Source organism: Charadrius vociferus, unplaced genomic scaffold, assembly GCF_000708025.1.
Source record: "Charadrius vociferus isolate BGI_N301 unplaced genomic scaffold, ASM70802v2 scaffold370, whole genome shotgun sequence".
Lineage (NCBI taxonomy): Eukaryota > Metazoa > Chordata > Aves > Charadriiformes > Charadriidae > Charadrius > Charadrius vociferus.
In genome coordinates, this window is record NW_009646744.1 from 1,581,545 (window position 1) to 1,601,864 (window position 20,320).

The following is a 20,320-nucleotide window of genomic DNA, read 5'->3' on the forward strand; positions in this document are numbered from 1 at the left end:
GCGAGCCGAGGCGGCGGGCAGGGAAGGTCCAGGCTGTGGTTTCCCCAGATGAAACTTGGCAGCCCCCGAGGTGGTTTTGGCACAGCTGTGAGAGCTGCAGGAGAAAGACCAAAGAGCCAGAAAACCACACAGCTTTGGGGGTTTGCTTTTTCCTCTGTCTGAGTTACGATTTAGCTTGGAGGAAGCAAAGGGCTACAAAGATGATGAGGGGACTGGAGCATCCCTCTTAGGAGGAAAGGCTGAGGGACGTGGGGCTTTTTAGTCTGGAGAAGAGAAGACTGAGGGGGGATCTTATCAAAGCTTATCAATACTCAAAGGGAGGGTGCCAGGGGGATGGGAACAGTCTGTTTCCAGTGGTGCCCAGTGACAGGACAAGAGGGAACGGGCACAAACGTGACCATGGGAAGTTCCATCTCAACCCGAGGAGGGCCTTCTCTGCTGTGAGGGCGGCAGAGCAGTGGCACAGGCTGCCCAGAGAGGTGGGGGAGTCTCCCCCTCTGGAGCCATCCCAAACCCGCCTGGACGCCGTCCTGTGCCACTGCTGGAGGTGCCCCTGCTCTGGCGGGGGGTGGGATGGGGGAGCTCCAGAGGGCCCTTCCGACCTGTTCTGTGGTCCTGTGACTTGCCTGAGCCTGCTCCGGGCAAGCACGCAGCAGCCATATGGGCACGAGAGAGATGTGATGAGTGTGACGGCGGGTGCAGAAATATCCCAGGTGGGTTTTGCCATCTGAACTTCATCCTCCGCAACCACAGGCTGAGGTTTTTAGCCTGGTCAATGAAACCTTGTGACTCTGGTTCATCGCAGGCTGGTACTGGGTAACATGTTAAGGACATTTCAGCAGTTAGAGGAGCTTTTTTGTCACCGTGCCTTAGGCAATTGATAGACTTCAGAGACATCAGAGCTCTGAGCCGTTGATTTTTTTCCCCTTCTGGTAGGAAATTTAAAATACTTGCACGGGCTTCCTAATGGTTCATTATCCGGATGGGTGACAGATTTGGACCAGGATCCCAGTCTCAGCTTTCCTGTACGCGTGCGTCACGGTGGCTTCAGAGTACTGCTGCGCCGATCCGCTCTGGGGTGCGAAAGGTATTTTTAGGTTGGTTCACGTCTGTGAGCTGTGCCTGAGCGTGGCGAGGAGGTGTGGGACCGGAGGATGAAGCTTTCCACGGGGGTTTGCCATCAGCAGCCGAATAGGTAGAGCTGACGCAGAGGGATGAGGCTCCGAGCACGGGGCATTTCCAGCCGGCTGGGCGGTGGATATTGCTCTCTGAAACATTACAAGTGTGTAAAGTAAGATCTCTGCGCAGCCACTGAATTATTTATTGAATAATTTCTCTTGGCAAGGGAGTGGTATGCTGTAGATATTTTAGATACTTTAAATACCTCTGTTTATGTGCGATTACTGTGCTCTTTCTGTAAAATGGGACTTTCAGGACACTGAGCTCCTTGTTAGCATTTTTCCCCTTTCCAGTGGATGCTTGCAAAGGTCTTGTGTCTTGCAAATGCATCTCCTTGCAAATGCATTTCTGGGCAGTGCTGGGAGCTGGAGGCCAGTACCGCTCCTCCGGGTTGCTTGGAGATTCCCATCCTTCGTCTGTGCTTTGGCGTTGGGGTGCGAGGAGGCTGGAGGAGGCTGGAGGATCCCTGTACCCAGCACTGGGCTCTGCCACCATCTCGGTCCCCGGGAGCCACAGCAGAGCGCGGTGCCTTGGTCGTGCTGAGGAGGAGCCGGTGCTGTTCGCGCACCCCGTACTTGGTGAGAAGGGCTTTTTTCAGAAGCGTGAGAAGTCTCTGCAGTAAAGCTGGTGGCACAAGTGTTAATCATCAGTCATTCAGAGCAGGGGAAGATTTATATATGTATTTTTTAATGTGTATGCATATGCACACACAAGCATATACATCCACATCCGCAGATATATAATTTTATACGTATGTATAACGGTACCAAACCCTTTGGCAGGCTTCTCTCTGAGACATTTTTTCTGCACCGGGCATTTTTCTGCCTGCCCCTCCTAAAAAAAAAAAAAAAAAAAAATTAAAAATAGTCCCGCTTACATCACCGGGCCCAATTTATGGCACAGCCCCAACCTCGTGCTGAACCCCTTTCATTCATCCCCGTCCTCTTCCCGCTACGCGCAGTAACCGGAGGTCACGCGAAAGCACTGCCGGTTTCCTCGCAGTGAACTTTATTCGCCTTATTCCTCTCCAGCAGATCAAAGAGGCTTGACCTGGCTGTAAAGCCTTTTTCCGTGGCAGATAGCTCGGCCTCGCTGACCGGGGAGGGACAGCACTGGCGGGGGTGAGCGGGGAGGCGGTGGTATGGGGACGGTCCCCGATGGCCTCGCCGCAGCCCCACGTCTGCTTCCCGCGCCCCAGACCCCCAGTCCGGGGTGCACCGAGCCCCCGGCCAGCTCCGCCGGCACGAAAGCAATTCGAGCGAAAGAGGCTTATGTACCATTGAAACCTCGTTCTTTAATAGTCTTGTTGGCAACCAGCCAGTTCAACAGATTGGACGGGTCTGATTCCTAAAGGAAGGGGAGAAGGACATTTTAAAAATAAATAAATAAATAAATTTTAACCTGCTTTTTATGACATTTCTTGCTCACTGGGTGATTCTCCGGTGTCTGCTCCCTGGAGAGATGTCACAGCCTCGCAGGTGCTCTGTCCCTTTCCTCCCTTGTTCGCTATCTGTGCCATTAGATGGCCAAGAGCAAATATATATATACTGCATCCATCGCCTCTCACACCTTCTCATGTTGTCTGAGTCCTGGCATAATAATCCAAAAAAAGCAATTTCGTCTCTAAATTACTTCCTCCTACTTTTTTTCTTTCTTTTTTTTTTTTTTTCTTTTCACTTCCCAATTATGACTCATGAGATTATAGTGGAACAATACTCCATGAGGACTCATGCGTTTGCTTTAATTCTTAAATGAAATAATAAAATCACAATTTGACCCCACAAAGAATTGTGTAATTTAAGTAAAACATAGTAATTGTGGTTTATATATTGTTGCACTCAGGAGTCGATTATTTCACACACAGTAGGTAAAATCAAGCATCTGCAAGAGTTTGTTTTGGCCTGGTTTTGGTGGGTAGGGGGCATGTTTTTAATGAAAACCATGGTTCTGAAGAACATATACTCTCCCAAAAATCAAAGGAGCGATGCATCACACAGAAGCTGTGGGAGTTCACTTCAGTGTGATCTGACTGAAGGTGAGAGATGTTAAATGGGGAAAAGGGCTATAGTGAAACAAGTCCCTTTAGAGGAGCAAAAGCAGGTAAAGTTTAAGAAAGTTTTAAATAGTATTATCCTCGGCTTGGCCGATAATGCCAATAATTGCTGAACCCCAGGTAGGCACAGCTGATTTGTCCTCGCGGAGGGTCCCTGCATACACAGCTGAGTACGCCTGAGGTGGGTCGGGGCTGCGGGGTCGCCGGTGCCTGAGCCGCTCGCGGAGGGATGCCGGCCGTGTAATGATGTATTTGGGGTCGCGGTGTAATTGCGGCGGCGTGTTTGTACCACAATTGCACATGTATGGCAGGAAGTGGATAGGAGTCCTGTGAAAGGACCTGAGCCCAAGTATTGCTCGTCTTCTGCTTCGTTTCGGGGCTCTTCACTGGATTTCTGCACATTGGTTCTTTCATAGTTTCAGGTACTTCCAGTGCTCGTGTTTTCCCCCTGATGTTTATCACCCCCTTTACTCTTTCTCCAGCAGTTTGTAGGACTCGCAGGTTGTCTGGCTTCCCCTCTCACGGCAGTGCCACTCTTCTGTAGGGTTTTCGGTAGCTATCTGTGATGATCAATAAGTATATAATGGCATTTTCTCTCTGCGATTAACACTGGCTTTGTGCCTGCTGTAAAGTGTGGCATTACTATTTCCATAAACACTGTAGTGCAAAACTATTAAAACAGAGAATAAAATTGACCTAATCTCAAAGAAGCTGAAAACAGAAAGATGGCCAAGTGCCCTGAGCTTCCCAAATTTTCTCATCTTCAATTAGAACAGATGAGAAAAAAATCTGCAGGTTCAGAATAAAGCGGGCACTGTATTTGTGGCTGAAGCCCGACAAAGGCTGCACTTCACTTTTTGTGGTTGGAGACATTGTTAGATCACTTGTTCCCATAAAAACTTGTGCATCTCTGTCTGTGTGAGCGTGAGACCCGTCTGCCACGGAGCGGCCGGCGATGTCCCCTCTGTGGCTGAGCCCGACCATGGCCCAGATGGGCTTTAAGCTGCGGCTGAAGGTTCATCCAACTCCTCGTCTCCGGTGCCCGTACAAGCGAAACGTGCGGAGGTGCATGGCAGAGGCTGGCTTGGCATCGTCTCTGGGTTTCATTACAGCAGTGATCAGGAATTCATAGCCTGTGGTCTCCCACGAGCTGCTGCCTTGGCCAAGTTAGAGAAAGGCAGTGGTACCTGAGCCGCATTTAATGACAGCGGTTCCTCCCGGCATCGCTCTCCCGCCGTGTGCTCGCACGAAGCTTGGAAAAAGGAAAAGGAAAAAAGCATTGCACTCTGCTAGCAATACACACAATCCCCAAACGCCCTCTGCCCGCGGGGTTACAGCGGCCCCCGCGCACGTGTTTTCAGAAACACGTTAATCATTGCAATAGCTTCGTTTAAATTAGCGAATGGGTCCCAGTGATGCAGTCCCACTAATACCTGCCGGTTTCGTGTGTCCCTGTGAACTCCGATGCTCCCTTGCCCTCCGTAAACGGAGACTCTCATGTAGTGACATACTCACAAGATGATTTGAATCCTCACCTGAAAGAACCTTGCCTACAGAGCACTGCGAGCGTGTTTTTCTCCTGCGGGGGCAGGTAAGGGAGAATGGCCCAAACTTTGCTGGGTGCTTCCTCCAGCAAATCTTCTGTCACCGACCCCCTGTCAGGAAAGCAACGACAAATGGCAGAGTCTGGGGTCTGCGGAGCGGGATGTGAGAACACACAGTTCAAAAAGCTCCCACTGTTTCACTTGGGGTGAAATCCCTCTAAATCTGCCTCTCTGGATTGAGACGTTTTACATCCTGTATTTTCTGTTTCCCCGGTGAAATGAGGGAGCAGCCGACGCCGTAGCCAAAGACACGGGTGTGTGGCGAGCGCCGGCTGATGGGGATGTTCACAGAATCCCAGAATCGCACTCCTCTCACCGCAGCTCGCACGGGGAGAAGCTGCAGGTCTGCAGGCTCGGAGCCATCGGCCGCCCGCTGGCTGTGGTTTGTAGTTCCCCACTGCAGATAGTTAATTCCCTCAGACAGACCGAAAAAACCTGTTTATTTGATTTTTGCTTTAGTGCTATAAAGTCAAATGTAAAGAGCCTTTTTTGGCGCTTGGCTATAGGGATAGTAATTAGTCATTTTGCCCCGTTTCCAACATAAAATGAATCACCCGCCTCTTCCCCAGCCCGCTGTGGATGCGTGGTGGGCAGGAAGGAAAAGGCATCTCAAAAGGAGTTCTCCTTCCCAAGCAGGCGCCCGGGTGCTGACGTAATGGTAGGAAGGATGCGATTGCACGGCTGCCCAGGACGGGTAAAATTTTAATTGCATTATGCATACGCCAGTAGTTTGAGGCTGTTCCCACACTGGTTCGTGTCACTAAAACTCCATTGACTGCGCTGGAGTTACAGAATCACTTCCAGCAGGAAAAGATCAAAACTGAATGGCACAATAGTGCCGTTTGTAGCTAAAAAAATAAATAAATCAGCATTGTCCCCGTGGTCACGGCCTGTTAACAAAGGCCGGTCGGCGATTCAAAGCCCAGCGAGGGGCTGCAGAAGCCCGGTTCACGCCGAGCCCATGGTGTGGGAGGTTCCAGCCGCGCCGTCCAACTCGGGCAGCCCCGGCCCAGTGTCCGAAAAGCAGATTCGTGCCCGGCGTGCAGTTTAACCGATCTCCCACGCTCAGGAGAGAGGTTGCATTCATTCAGGCCTGGGTGCTGGGTGGATTTTCTACAAATCAAGCACACCCCACGCCGGTCGTCTTGCTATATTTATACAAAAATTTATAAGGTAGTACACTCCCAGTTACAATGATTGCTTAGTAATTTACATATAATATCTGCTATGTTGCTCTTTTAATCATCATGCATGCGTGGGGGAAGGGTCTTCACCTGGGCACGGGTCTTCTTGACCTGTGGGTGTGTTTTTTAGTACTATAATGAAGGCAGTTCACTTTAGGGCACCTTAAAAGTAAGTTCCATTGCCCAGTTGGCCAACTGGATTCTCCCCTTGCCAGGTTGTCATATAGTTCATCCTATAGACAATCAATCCCAGATGTTTAGGTCCAGAGAACAGGGACTTCAAACGACACCGCGTTCTGTTCATTACTAGTTAATTAAGGCTAGAGGGACTTCAAACAACACAGTGTTCTCTTCGTTATTAGTTAATTAAGGCTCACATTGATAATACTAACATAAGCTAACTTCTCAGGTCAGGGTGCCCCACATCAAACCGCTCGCCCGTGGCTCTTCCCTCCTAGCGACTAACCAGCGCTTCTTCCGTTCTCAAAACCGCTTTCTTCTCTCCACCTCCTGCAGATTTGTTTCACTTTTCTCTGCCATGGGGATGCTTTAGAAGTCCAGGGGTAATGTGAAGTCCCGTTTGGAAAAACTGGAAATGTCGGTGTTTCCGTGTGCCATGTGCGCAGCTGCGGTGCTCTGTTTGCTCACGGGGAGCGTGCACCGCAGCAGGGCTGTGGGTTCACCGCCGGGAACAGAAATGGGGCAAAAAGGGCTGGAGAAGGGGTGGACAGGGCGTCCTACCGCTGCTCCTGAGACCCAGGTGATGGCAGCGGCTGCTCGCTGTGTGCTGCTGCCCTGCGGATGGGAAACCCAGCCCAACCGCGCTGGCTTTTTTTTTTTTTTTTAATTAGTAGTATTTATTTTCCTGATCACGTGAGAAATATATTCAGAGATGAGGGTGCCAGTGTGTTTCTCCCCTGTCTGGACCGCGCTGCTCCTCCCAAACATGCCTGGGCCCCTTCCCTGGCCACCTTCCCCAGGCGGGTTTGCTGCCCCGAGCAGATCAAGTACGGGCACATCACGAGTCACTTTGGGATGCAACCATCAAGATTACTGTTGCAGAAGCTTTGCAGCGCAAAAATCAAATGTGATCAGAAACGGGGGGGTCAGCGACTGAAGTTACAGGTCTCAGGGATTACAGGTCAAGAGGATTCAAAGGCGCTGGGAACTTCCCGTGCCCGGGTAAGTTCACTCTTGAGAACAGGATCTTGATCTCAACGTATATGTTTAGTCTTCACTGAACTTAGATTACTAAGTGAAAGTAGGAAAACATAAGCAGATGAGTTTGTGAACTTTCTCCTTACCACACTAGCACTTCTACTGCACTCTCCCAGGGATCCCGGCACACGTTGCATTCGGGCAGAAAACTAAGTGGATTTCTGCTTTCAGGTGTATTTTCTGATATTATTTCCCACCGCTGACATTTCCATCACCGTCATCCTCTGAGATGCCCTGCGGTGTACTTAAAATGGGTCACTAACAAGAAGTGCTTATGTATTATTATTTTTTTATTTATTTAATCATAAAGGATCTGAAAAATCCTGGCAGACTTTGTGGTCACAGGAATCTCTTAAGTTCACCGTGGAAATGGGCCAGCAGGTTCCCTTGAGCAGGGAAAAGGGAATTTCTATTTTCCAGTCATACTTATTTATTTAATGCAGCTGATGTGGTTATGGATGAAGGATTCAGGCACCGGTTCCAGGGTGCTGCGTGACAAAAACTTCAGGTCGGTGGGAAACAATGGCCGGAGTAGGAATTCAGCAGAAGGCAGCAGAGTGTGGCACAAGTGGTTAGAAATAATAAATGTACTGTGAGCATTTGATTGAGATGAATGTTCTAATTTTTCTCCTGGAAGCGGATGGAATGAGTGCAATTTAAGTAGTTTCCCTGTGGGTTTTGTGCTGCGGCAGCCAAAATGACGCGTTTCACCTCGCTGTGGAGGCAGATGCTGCCAACAGCACCCTGCTCGTGGCACTCAGTGGTCCACAGTGTCCCTGTCACCACCCCAGCGAGGGGAATATGTTCCATGCAAACCCAAGGAGCACCATGCCCATCACTTTGCCAAGGCCAAATACCTCCCAGAAATTATAAGTGATTCTTAATTCTGTGTTACAGCATCGTATCTTTTTGGCAGGTTAAAAGCGTGCTTTTGATGTCGCGAGCAAATTTTTCAAAATCCGGGTACTGACAAAACGACACCTGGCACATGTCAAGGGGATGCGAAGTCAGTAAAGGTGTAATCACACTTTTTCATTGTCTGTGTTATAACAGGAATAGATTTATTCCCATATTGTATAGGGTCTGGCTTCCAACACTTGTTCTTTTTATTGCAACCCCGACTCTCCTGGTCCTTTTGATGATGCCGTGAACTCCAGATGTCCATGGATGCCCTGCACCCAGACAGATGTGCAGCATGGCAATACCCGTGATACCCACGGCCGAGCGGAGCAGAAGCACGTGGCTGTGGCCACGCATCCCCCCACGGCACCGCTGCCACTGCTTCGCCCTTCCCACGAGCACCTTCCCAAATTTCTGCTTTCGGCTTGGCTGCACAGATGGATACAAAACCGCACTCACAGGCTGGCGTTGAGGGAGGTATTCTCAAGCTTTCAGTGTAACCAGCAACCATGGCAAATTAGGTGGCTACCTTTGGTGGGGCAAGGCTGTGTTTCCGGGAGCGAATGGTTTTAAGTGGGACTGGCTGAAATGCTTTTGCACAAATATCTGATTCATTGGTGAATGAATAACTCCCTCTCCCAGCTCTCCCACTTTTTGTAGTTTGCTAGTAAAAGTGCGTCTGGCGAGCTGCTTTTCATAGCCTGATGTGGAGAAATATTGCGGGGAGAAACCGGCACTCCGTCTCAGTTCATTCTAACGTCGTTGCAGCGATGTAGTCTATATTCTATTGGATGAGCCCATTCCTGGAAAAATGCTCCAAGTTCAGGAGAAGGTTACCCGCTGGGCGGGTGTTGCCCAGTAGCATCATCCGGATGCTGTTTTATTTGCCGTGATCATCTCACCCATTCTTGGAGGGGCTGGTTGTGGTCCCAGGGGGTCTGCACGGCCAGGAGCCCTTGGAGGAGCAGAGGTGGCTGTGGGATGCTGGGCTGGTGTCCAGCATCTGCCCCAAGGGGCGACCAGGCTAGTGGCCACAGGAGGGAGATGGCCCCGAACATGGGCTCTGTGTCGCTGCCACCGCTCCCTGCTGCCCTCCACCACCTTTTAGCCTGACAGTGGGTGAGGTTAATTCTTCGCTGTGGTTTTTTTGCTCATACAAACTTAAAAACCTCCTCCAGAGCTGTGTTCGCGGGCTGGCCCCCGCCGGCCCCCACAGCCCGCTCGGCACGAATACGGGAAAAAGCTGCGCGAGGGTAGTCCCGACCTTCAGCGTAACCCAGACACTGTTCTCAGGAGGAAAAAAGCCGGTTTGTGTTAACGTCAGTGGTGCCATTGTGCGGGAAGCGCTGACCCCCCCCTCCCCGGGAGCGAAGCCCCTCCATCAATCACTCGGTGGCTCCAGAAGCTGGAGCGAGGCCGGAGGGCGAGAGGAAAGGGGCTGCCTGGGCTCCTGCGGCAGAAGAGCTTTTTCTTTAAGGTCTTGTCTGCTGGTAAAGTCGTAAATAGAGCTGTGGGGCTTAACAGGAAACCTTAACTGTTTGGATCCCCTCCTCTGCAGCGTCTGTTGGCTGGTCCCTTGCAGGGCCGGCCGTTACCGGAGACTCCCTGGCGGGGACTCGATACGGGGCCGTGACTGTAAATAGGAGTTATTTAAAATGCTCCTCGTGTACTCAGCAGCCAAACACAAAGTCCCCTGAGGACAGCCTCACCTCGCGCCCCGGGAGCAGCGAGCCACCCGGCTCCTCTCTGCGGTGGCCATTTCTGTATACGCAAAAGGAAAAAGTAAAGCAACGTGCAGGGTCTGTGCTTGGGGAGATGCCCCCGCAGCCGCGTGCCCTCTGCGTTCCCAGCGAGCAGCTCTCACCCGCGAGTCCCGCAGAAGCGAGAGCCGCCCTCCCTGCGCCCGCAGCAAAGCGATGCTGGCAGGCACAAAGGGGATGAGCCGTGGACGGCAGAGCGTTACCATCCTGTGCCATAAAACTTCTCCCCTCGCCCATCTCCTCCATGCACAGCCCTTCGCTACAGAAAAGGAGGAAAGTTTTTCTCTTGGCTTTTAGTTTCAGCGCTGTCGGGGCAGCGCGGGGGCTGGCAGCGGGGGACGGAGGGTCCCCAGCAGCCCCACTGCGTCCTGCCAGGAGCTGAGGCTCCAACCCTTCTCTTCCAATACACATCAAAACACGATTCATAAAATTGACTCTCCATCTCGTAAGAGAATCCCAGTAACCTCCCTCTGCAAGAAAGAGAACTGATGAGTGTATTCCTAGCGCTGCCCTGCTCTCCCCGAGCAGGGGGCGGCAACTGCGGCGGCGTGCTCGCAGCCTGACACCCCCGCGCTGCCTTATCCCCTCTCTGCAGTCGCTTGCTGTTTCTTCCAGGAAACATTTACGCGATGAAACGCAACTTTCTTTGGCTGGAAGCACCTATAATTTACCCCGATGTCAATCATCAAGAACGAACTTGAAGCTGAGAACGTGAAGCTGGCACAAAGGCAGAAGGTGGTGGTTTGGGAGCGTGTCTGCGCAGCGTTTGGGCGCACAGAGACACGTCGGCTTTGCCCTGCTCCACGTGAACCAGGGCTTGTGGCTGGAGCTGGCACCGTGCCGCCTGTCCCTGCCGGGGGCTGTGGCCACCATGCAGCCCCTGTCCTGCCCCGGGGAAGGCAGAGCTGCTGCTGGTGGCCCTGAGGGTGCAGTGGTAGCTGGATCCCAGAGCTTGTCACAGCATCTGTCTGCTGCAGATCCCTGCAGCCGCATCGCCCAGCGTACACATGTACTCACTTGTCCTTTAGGCGTGAGCTCTCCGCTCCTGCTCACCCTTGCTGGGATGTTTTCTTCCTTCTCATGTCTCTTCCAGAGATGCTCTTCTTCCCACGTGGGGGTGGACAACAGGGAACGGGCACAAACTGGAGCATAGGAAGTTCCATCTTAACATGAGGAGGAACTTCTATACTTTGAGGGTGGCAGAGCAGTGGCACAGGCTGCCCAGAGAGGTGGGGGAGTCTCCCCCTCTGGAGCCATCCCAAACCCGCCTGGACGCCGTCCTGTGCCACTGCTGGAGGTGCCCCTGCTCTGGCGGGGGGGTTGGACTAGATGATCTCCAGAGGTCCCTTCCAGCCCTGACCATTCTGTGATTCTGTGGTTGTTGGTAGGCAGCCCGGGGGTCGGCAGAGCAGTGTTTGCCCTGGCTGATGAGGGGAAGCGCGTTCTCCTCATCCTGAGCCGCACAGAGACACCCCCCACCACTGCCCGTGCCCGTCCTGCAGCATGACCTGACCGCACGTCCTTCTGCCTCTTGCAGAGTTTGCCGTTTCCCTCGTGGAGAAGATGCAGGCGCAGGAAATCCTGCGGAGCCTGCGGCTCCCCGAGTTCGACGACCTCAGCCAGTTTTTCCGCAACCTGCCGGCCACGGCGCTGGTGGGCATCGGTGCCTTCGCGGCCGTCGTCGCGTACTGGTTCGCCAGCCGGCCCCGCGCCGTGAAGCCGCCCTGCGACCTGCGGATGCAGTCGGAGGAAGTCGAGGTGAGGTCTGGGACACGCCGGATGGAGAAAACTGGGTTTTGGATGAGGTTTGCACACCTGGAAATGAGCGCAGGGGACACCGGGAGGTGCCTTTGTTTGGTTTGCGGGGTCCCCACCCTCATCCTGAAGTCGGTCATGTAATGCGCTATGCCTGACATCACTTCGCGCCTTAATTCACCTTTTCCTGTAAAGTGGAAAATCAGAATGCAGCCCATTAATTTATTCTCTTGGATTTTCCATAACATTTTGATCTTGGCTTTGCTTAACCATCCATGACCCAAAACTGCAGGAGCTGCCATGGCGTGGGAGAAACCACCGAAAGGCAACAACTGATAAGATCGAATCAGCCGGCACTTCTTGTCTGTGTGCCCAGTACTGAGTTTGCTGCTGCAAACTTTGTAATAATAAGAAAAAGTAGATCCGAATCTGTGCTTAGAGGCTGAGGAGTTATTAATTTTCATGCTTGCAAAAGGTTTTAAAGTTTAATGAAGCTGCTCTGGTTTAAAGAGCAGAAATATTTCGGAAGATTGTTTCCACTTAAATTAATATCTCAAAGTGTGATGAGAATTTTTTAAAGCCTTTTCTGATGTCCCCTCTAAAACCTCATTGTCTTTCATTCCATCAACTTCGTAAAAGGGTGGGAGGAATTTACAGTTTCCAAGCCAGTTTTCCCCTGCGGTTAGGGCTTCACTGAGACTTTCTTCTGGCTCCCAGCGCAGTTGCGGTTGGGTCACCCTTGCCCTGCCTGCCTCCCGCTCCTGAAACACCCCGACTAAACCCACGCACCGGGCTCTGGAGTCCGGCCTCAGCTTTAGTCTCTCCTTGGTGTTGGTCTGGATGTCCTCGAGAAGGTGCCCGTGGTGCCAGTTCTGGGGACCTGCAAAGCCCAGAGCAGTTGCTCCCCCCAGCATGTCCCCACTCCGTTACTTGCAGATTTGTAATTCCTCCTCAAACCAACCACCTCCTGTGGCAACGAGCCGGGTCAAGCGCTCCTCTCTGGGCAGGTGGTTCTCCATGTTCCTGGGGTGCCAAGGTGGACATCCCACCTCTCCCGTCCCTTTGAGTGGTGGGGCAGGAACATGGTGGTGGCTGCAGAGGCTTCCCCAGCATTTGGGGAGCATGCTGCTTTACACGTCGGGATTTCCCCATCTCCCGGCTGTGTCGCATCATGTTATGTTGTGTCGCACAGGGCCTGGCCGGGGCACGCCGGTCGGTGATTGGCGACAGCCCGCAGCTGCTGACGCACTACTACGACGATGCCAGGACGATGTATGAGGTCTTCAGGAGGGGATTCAGCATCTCTGGTGAGAGCATGGGGACGGGGAGGCCTGGGAGCAGCGGTGGGGAGAGGTGGAGGACCAGACGATGTAGAGGTCCAAATGGTGTGGGAGGCTCAAAGGCTTAGGGGAGCTCAGAGAGTGTAGAGGCTGAAAGAGCGTGGGAGCCCACAGAAGTGTGGGAGGCCAAAATGGTGTAGAGGCTCGTTTGGACTCAAAGGCCAAAGGAGAGTGGGAGGCCACCAGAATGCGGGAAGCCACGAAACTGTAGAAGTCAAGACAGCGAGAGGTTGAAAAAATGGGGGAGGCACAAATTGTGGCGATGCTGAAAAAGTGTGGGAGGCCCCAAGGGTGCAGGAGGCACAAAATGTGTAGAAGCAAAAGGAGTGTGGGAAGCTGAAGGAAATATGATTGCTGAAGGAGAGAGGGAGGCTGAAAGAACATGAGAGCCAAAAAAGTGCAGAGGCCCAGAGAACATAGACCCTAAGAGAGTGTGAGAGGCTGAAGGAGTTTAGAAGCCAAAAAGGTGTGGAATGACCAAGAAGAATGGGAGGACCCATGAGTGTTGAGGCCAAAGACTGGGAGGCCTGAGTGTTGAGGCCCAAAAGTTGTGGAAAGCTCAACAAGTGTAGAGATTGAAAAGGTGTAAGAGGCCAAAAGAGTGTTGAGGCCCAACAAGTGGGAGGGTGAAAAGGTGGGGGAGGCCAATGAGGTATAGAGGATGAAAAAGGTGTAGAGGTTGCTAAAGCTGTGGGAGGTCAAAGAGGTGTAGAGGCTGAAAAAGTGTGGGAGACAAAAAGGGTGTGGGAGGCCCATTGAGAGTTTAAAGTCCCAAGGAGTGTAGAGTCCCCAAACTTGTAGGATGGCCAAGAGAGGCTCAGAGAGTGCGAGACCCAAAAGGTATGAGAGGTCAAAAGAGTGTATGAGGCCAAAATATTGTGGGAGGATGAAAATGTGTGGGTGGCCAAAGAAGTGAAGAGGCCCCAAAAGTGTGGGAATTGACAAAAGTGTGGAAGGTCAACTGAGTGTAGTGGTCCAAAGAATGGGGATGCCAAAAAGGTGCGGAAGGGAGAAAGCAATTCAGAGGATCGCAGAGTGGGAGGCCAATTGGTGTGGGAGGACCAGCAAGTGGACATCTTGGAGAACGGCGGGCCCAAAGAGTGGAGGCCAATAGAGTGGGAACAAAATGAAGGGAGACCAAGAGATGGAAGTCCAAATAGAGTTGGAGGCCTGAGAGTGTGAGATCCAGAGAGTGGGAGGTCCAAGGAGAGGAGTCCAAGGAAGGAGGAGGCCCAGCGAGGGACAGGGTGGGTACTGCAGCCTGTGCTGCCCGTGGTGGTGTGGGCACTGCTTCTGGAGCGTTGGGGTTATAATTAGGGTTATTATTTGCATCGTGCATGATTTTGCCCTTAATGCCATTGAATTTTACTGTGCAGTCTCTCAGTACCGCGAGATCTTTTTGCTGCCGCTGGCAGACAGCTTAACGTCCTGAATTTTGCAGCATCAGCAAAGCTCATCATACATTATTGAATACATCATGAATACATTAAACGGGGCTGATCTGGGCATAGAGCTGTGGGACCCAACGGAGCTCCTCCTCCGCTGCAAACGCTGATACTTATTTCTGCTCCTTGCTGCCTTTTCATCAGTAACTCATCCAGCTTACCTTTTATTCCACAACAGGGCAGGGTACGGCACTCTGCCAAAAGCTCTCAGGAAAGCTGAGTGTGGTGTGTCAGTCCATCGCCCTTACCCCGTGGTCGATGGTACTGTCAAAGAGCGCTCACACACTTGTGAGGCATCATTTCCCGCTCCAAAAAGCCACGATGACTCTTCCCTGCTCTATCATAACTATTTCTGTGTCTGCTGCTTACGACGTCCCGGCTCATTGAACGCACCAATTTCACTGTCAGATTATTATTTTGGTACCACCAAGAGCCTCAGTGGAACTGCAAATATCCCACTGGGCGGGACAGGGGTAAATAAATTTAACTCGGTAGGAGCATGGAGGGATGGATCTTGTGCAGATAAGTACAGTTGGCAAATTATTAAACTTCTCAAACATTTCTCTTGTCAGGTAGTGCTGCGTATTGTCTTACTCTCCTCCAGAGCAGGCTGTGCTAAAAATAGCAGTTTTCTCTTTGAAGTGTTTAAATCAAAAGGCAGCAAAAGCAGTGGGAGCCGGCGTTTGGGATGAAAGCCCTCATCAGACACTGATGCTCTCACTACCTCGGGAGAAGCGTTTTTTAATGAGGCTGTTAGGGGACAGCAGCAGTTTGCCCCCACTGCAGCTCAGGGAGGAGGATTGAAGTGACTCTTTGGCAGATCCCAGCAGCCCGTCTCTCATTAGCTGCACCCGTGTGTTTAATTTGATAGAATCACAGAATGATAGAATCGTCTAGATTGGAAGGGACCTTTAAGATCATCGAGTCCCACCATCACCCCAACACTGCCAAACCCACCACTAACCCACGTCCCTCAGCACCACGGCTGCCCCTCTGTTAAACACCTCCAGGGACGGCGACTCCACCACGTCCCTGGGCAGCCTGTGCCAGCGCTTGATGACCCTTTCGCTGAAGAAAATTTTCCTAATACCCAGTCTAAACCTCCCCTGGTGCAACTTGAGGCTGTTCCCTCTTGTCCTATTCGATCGGACTTGCAGTGAGCTCTGCCCCCGGAGCGAGAGCCAACCCCGGTAACAAGGGATTTACTCTTCGAGGGCTGCGCTGCATCCCCACAGCACGGTGGGCAGCACGTTAACTCCTGGCACTAACACCATCATCTCTGCTTGTGTCTTCCAGAAAACGGCCCCTGCCTGGGGTTCAGGAAGCCCAAACAGCCCTACCAGTGGCTGTCCTACAAGGAGGTGAGCTGGAAACGACACCCCCCACGGAGTCCTCTCCCCCAGAAGAAGGGGGTGTTAAGGCGCCCGTGGGTAACACACGTGCTCTAGACCACGAGGTTGCTAACGCGCCGTGTGAGCGCTCCCGGTTTCCCCAGCCGGGCACATCCCAGCATCATGTAGGTGTTTGGGCTTTCGGGGACCACCTCGATGCTGTTCACCCGCTCTTGACAGCGGCACTGACATGCTCAAAGCTGTTGGGGCATTGCCAACCAGAGGTCAACTGGTAGTCAACTACTAATGGCTCATGGTAACATTAAAAAAAAAACATGGGGCTTGTAGATTTGGGCACTAATTTGAGAGCCTCCCTGTATAAGCTAAGTCTTCACTTAGTTTGACATTGCTTGTATTCCTCTTTTTTAATGTTTCTTTTTTTTTCCTCTCCAAATTCCAGGTGGCTGAAAGAGCAGAAGCTCTGGGTTCAGGGCTTCTTCAGCAGGGCTGCAAGCCATCCACGAAGCAGTTCATTGGCGTCTTTGCTCAAAACCGGCCAGAGGTGAGATTTTAAGATCAACTTGATGCTGTATTAATAATGTTCCTGACTTGTGAGCTTTGCTTTATACTTGAAGCTCGTTCTCAAGTGTGTTAAATCTGCTGCCACGGCCCCCTTCTCACCTTCGTGCTTTGATGTCCTCCTGCAGTGGATCATTTCTGAGCTGGCTTGCTACACCTACTCCATGGTGGTGGTTCCCCTCTACGACACCTTAGGTCCCGGAGCCATCCGTTACATTGTCAACACAGGTAAAAACAAAATTGATGTCATCTTCTCAGAAACCAGTTTTGTCGCTCAGAATGGTTTATTTTCTTCAGCTTTCCAAAAGGCAGGTGATTTTACTCATTGGGTGTCTTGAATTCACTTGGAGAGCTGTGTCCCCATGCTGGGTCAGGGCTGCCTCTGCTGCATTTCCCACGCGCCCGGTCGTGCACAGCCGTGGACGGGGATGCTCTGACAGCAGGGATTACTCCACGGCCACCCACTCTTGTGCTGCTTTGGATTTTGCCTCCTAGAGTTTTTAGCCCACATGGTGAGCAATTTTAGCATCTTGAACCGAGTCCCAGAATCATTGTAGACATCAGCTACAGCTTCGGCATTCATTTAGGTTAGCTAAAATTGCAGTGATTTTCTAAGAGGAATGTGTGTTATATTCTAGGGTTTCTGATGTTAGCCTGAAGTGAATATCAGAACTGACATAATGTTAGCTCTGAGCCAGCAGCCTGTCTTGCAGTGAAAAAGATTTACTGTAAACAACTCGTTTGGCTGCTTTTCTTCCAGCTGACATTTCCACAGTCATCTGTGACAAACCTGAAAAAGCCAGAACACTCCTCGACCACGTGGAGAGGAGAGAAACGCCAGGTCTGAGCTCCATCATCCTGATGGACCCGTTTGAGAAGGAGCTGACGGAGCGAGGGCGGCGCTGTGGGGTCCGCATCCAGACCATGCAGGAGGTGGAGGTAAGTTTGCTCTCCCTCTCCTTTTACTATATTTTGTAGTTTCTGTAAAAAGACAGTAGAATAACCAGGGATTTGTGAACTGCGTGGCAGGTTCGGTGTCTGGAGAGCACAAAAGAGCAGCTTGTGGCTGGTAATATTGATGCCCAGTGCGGTTGCCTCTTAGTGTTATTCCTCGTCGATAGGAGCACCAACATTTCAAACCCTCATGCTCAGACAAAGTATCAGCTGCTGTTTAAGCCTGGGAAAGGCAGTTGCTGTTGGAGACGCTGTCCTCCTACGTGGGAGCCTACAGCCTCACACTTCGATGAGACAGCCTCAACCAACCCGAGCGCTGCTGGAAATCCAAGGGTGGCATTGCGGTTGACGCAAGAAACTTTGCATAGCAAAGATGACCTAAGTGTTAGCCACAAATTTTTCTGCTCCAGCTCACGCTCTCCCTCAGTGGTTTGCAGAGTATTGGCAAGCGGGTTGCACCACAGGAATTAAAGTGGAAATCATTTTTGTTGCTTTAATCTCTTTCAGGACTGTGGCCGCGAGAGTCGACACGTGCCTGTGGTGAGTATCGGCGTGCTGCTTTCCCCGCGTCCAACTGCAGCTGACCGTGTTGCAGTTATGGCAGTGAGGAGAGAGGGAAGGGTTTTCTGTGGCAGAAGGAATCCTGCGTGTCGTGTCGTGTCGTGTCACGTCGTGTCATGTCATGTCGTGTCTCTGGGGCAGTGCCGCGGGACCCTCCGCGTGGGAGGCAGCGGAGGAGCCCGGGGGCTGTGGACACCACCCCCTGAAGATGTGCAGTATTTGCTTCATACCCTCCGCCTGGGACGCGTAACTGGGAGAGTTCATCCTTGCTGAACATGCTAATGAGGCAGTAATTAAGTGCCGTTGTTAAGCCACACTAATTCCACTACCCTGCCCAGGCGGCACTGGGGGGATGAGTTTGCCCCCTTGGCTTTCCGGAGGGGTTTCTATAGCTCCGAAACGCGACTTGGCAGTATTTCTCTGGGGTATTTTTGGACAATTGCACTGATATTTTTCGCTAATTGCTCATACTCACGCAAAACTTTCCAAAGCAGCTTCCGATCTTCAGGCTGCTTATTTGTTCGTTGGTGACCCAAAATAGCACACACGTGCGGCGGTGCTGAGAACACAGAGCTGCTACTGGAAATGGGCACCATCAGCAGCTTCGGGAAGTTGTCCCCTGTTGCGGATAAGCACACGTTTCCAGAATTTATCTGGAAATCAGTAAATTATCTCAAGTTTTCCCACACACCTACAGATATAGATGGTGTCTTTGAAAACACCAACCGTAAGACAAATGTTCCATCAAAGTCTCCTTACGCTAAAGCATGCCCTTAATGCAGCTGGAGCAAAACGTATGGGAGGAATAGAGTCTGCATCATCTGACGAAACCTGATAAAGAGTTTTATGATGGTCTTTTATATTTGCCAAGGGGAATGAAAGCTTTTTATGACGGAGCTGAAATATAATTGGTTTTATCTTGAAATTTATACAATGACTACAGTCTACCATTGACCCTTCTGCGTTTGATTGATGTGGTTTTCTTATTCTCCTTGTGTATTTCTAGCCTCCTCGACCAGAAGACCTATCCATTGTCTGTTTTACTAGTGGCACTACAGGTAAAAAAAGCAGCGTTTTAATCGCGAAATGTTAGAATAGATTATGGAATTATTTATTAGCACCACCTCAATATGTGGAAATGTGCTGTTACACTGACATAGCAATTTCTATGCATTTTTAATATTTAAGAACATATATGTATATCCGCTTCAGTAGATTGCAAATGAAAAGTAATGATATATTTATTTTTCATTTGAATTCCCTGACACACACTTTGGCGGTACGATTTTGCAGTTGTCTGGAAATCTGCCCATGTTTCTGCTTCCCCTTTTGCAGTGTAGTTATGAAGCGCTCGATGGATTGGTATTTACCTTCTGCAGATGCTTAAAAAAAAAAAACAAACCAACCCAGAGATGCGGGTGCACAGCTTTCCATTCTCTGTATCCGAACCACACCGACATCCCCAGCACCTCCGTCTCCTCTGCAGTGTGCCCCAGCTCGCTCGTGTGTTGCCCCCGTCCTCGGGTTGGCCCTGGGGCACCGCGTGCTGGGGCAGGCTGGGGGACGAGCCGGGGCAGCCCCCGCTGCTGGCACTCGCGTGCCGCTGGACCCTTTTTCTTGCAGCAGCATTTTCCTGCCTCTTCTTAGCAGACACAGTGCTTTCTCCTCTCTCCAGAGCCTGGTTTTCATAGGGCTTTGCAGGCCAGGTGGGACAGGGCTTGGAGCAACCTGGGCTGGTGGGAGGTGTCCCTGCCCAGGGCAGGGGGTGAACTGGATGATCTTCAAGGTCCCTTCCAAGCCAAACCATTCTATCATTCTATGAATTTCCTGCTCTCAAGAACTCGTAACATCTACCGAAAAGCTATACCTGCAGACAGCGCAGATGGACAAGGCGTGATTGCTTGGGGAACTGCTTTTATACTGACCTGCAGGGGAGGACCATGCTCCAGGGACTGCTGGAGTGGCTCTTCTAGGTTCACTGGTGCTCTCAGGATTGCCTAACGCTTGGTCCTGCTCCAAAGCATCCTCCGTTTGGCCTCCGCTCATTTAGGCAAGCAGAAGGTGCTGTCTGACACCAAGCTGCCCTCCAAGGAGGGAGCTGCCCATGCTCTGCAGAGCCGGCTGAGCAAGAGGGGACATCCTCATCTTCCACCTCCTGGAGAAGACTTGTACTGCAGATCAGGTAGGCAGCTGCTTTATCAACTCCGAATGCAAACTCAAAATGTAATAAAAGGCTTTGGCTTTTTTACCTTCACGCAGTGTTCTTAGTTTTGAGGTCTGTGCACTTCAGTGCACTGTGGAAGGAGCCTCTGACTCTGCTCCGTCTCAGCAGTGGGAATTCCTAAAAGGAAAAGGCGGAACGCAGTGCGGGAGATGGACCTCTCAGCCCTGTGCGTTGTGAGCGCCGGCTGTGCCAGTGCAGAGTGGGCGGCACAAATGGGAGTTGGAGGAACCCAA

At 51.5% G+C, this 20,320-nt stretch overlaps 1 protein-coding gene across 4 annotated transcripts in view; it reads left to right on the forward strand.

Annotated features, from left to right (window-relative positions):
• Nucleotides 1-11,443: 11,443 nt before the first annotated feature.
• The window catches only part of ACSL6 (acyl-CoA synthetase long-chain family member 6), a 29,021-nt gene continuing 20,144 nt past the window's right edge, over nucleotides 11,444-20,320 (forward strand). For 2 of the 4 annotated variants that reach the window (XM_009890779.1, XM_009890787.1), the window contains exons 1-8: nucleotides 11,444-11,656; nucleotides 12,846-12,960; nucleotides 15,735-15,799; nucleotides 16,230-16,331; nucleotides 16,477-16,576; nucleotides 17,109-17,287; nucleotides 17,810-17,842; nucleotides 18,870-18,921. In XM_009890779.1, the coding sequence (XP_009889081.1) occupies nucleotides 11,462-11,656; nucleotides 12,846-12,960; nucleotides 15,735-15,799; nucleotides 16,230-16,331; nucleotides 16,477-16,576; nucleotides 17,109-17,287; nucleotides 17,810-17,842; nucleotides 18,870-18,921 (841 nt within the window). In that variant the 5' untranslated portion in view covers nucleotides 11,444-11,461. The remainder of the gene's footprint in view (nucleotides 11,657-12,845; nucleotides 12,961-15,734; nucleotides 15,800-16,229; nucleotides 16,332-16,476; nucleotides 16,577-17,108; nucleotides 17,288-17,809; nucleotides 17,843-18,869; nucleotides 18,922-20,320) is intronic. The other 2 variants (XM_009890805.1, XM_009890796.1) reach the window with 2 other exon arrangements.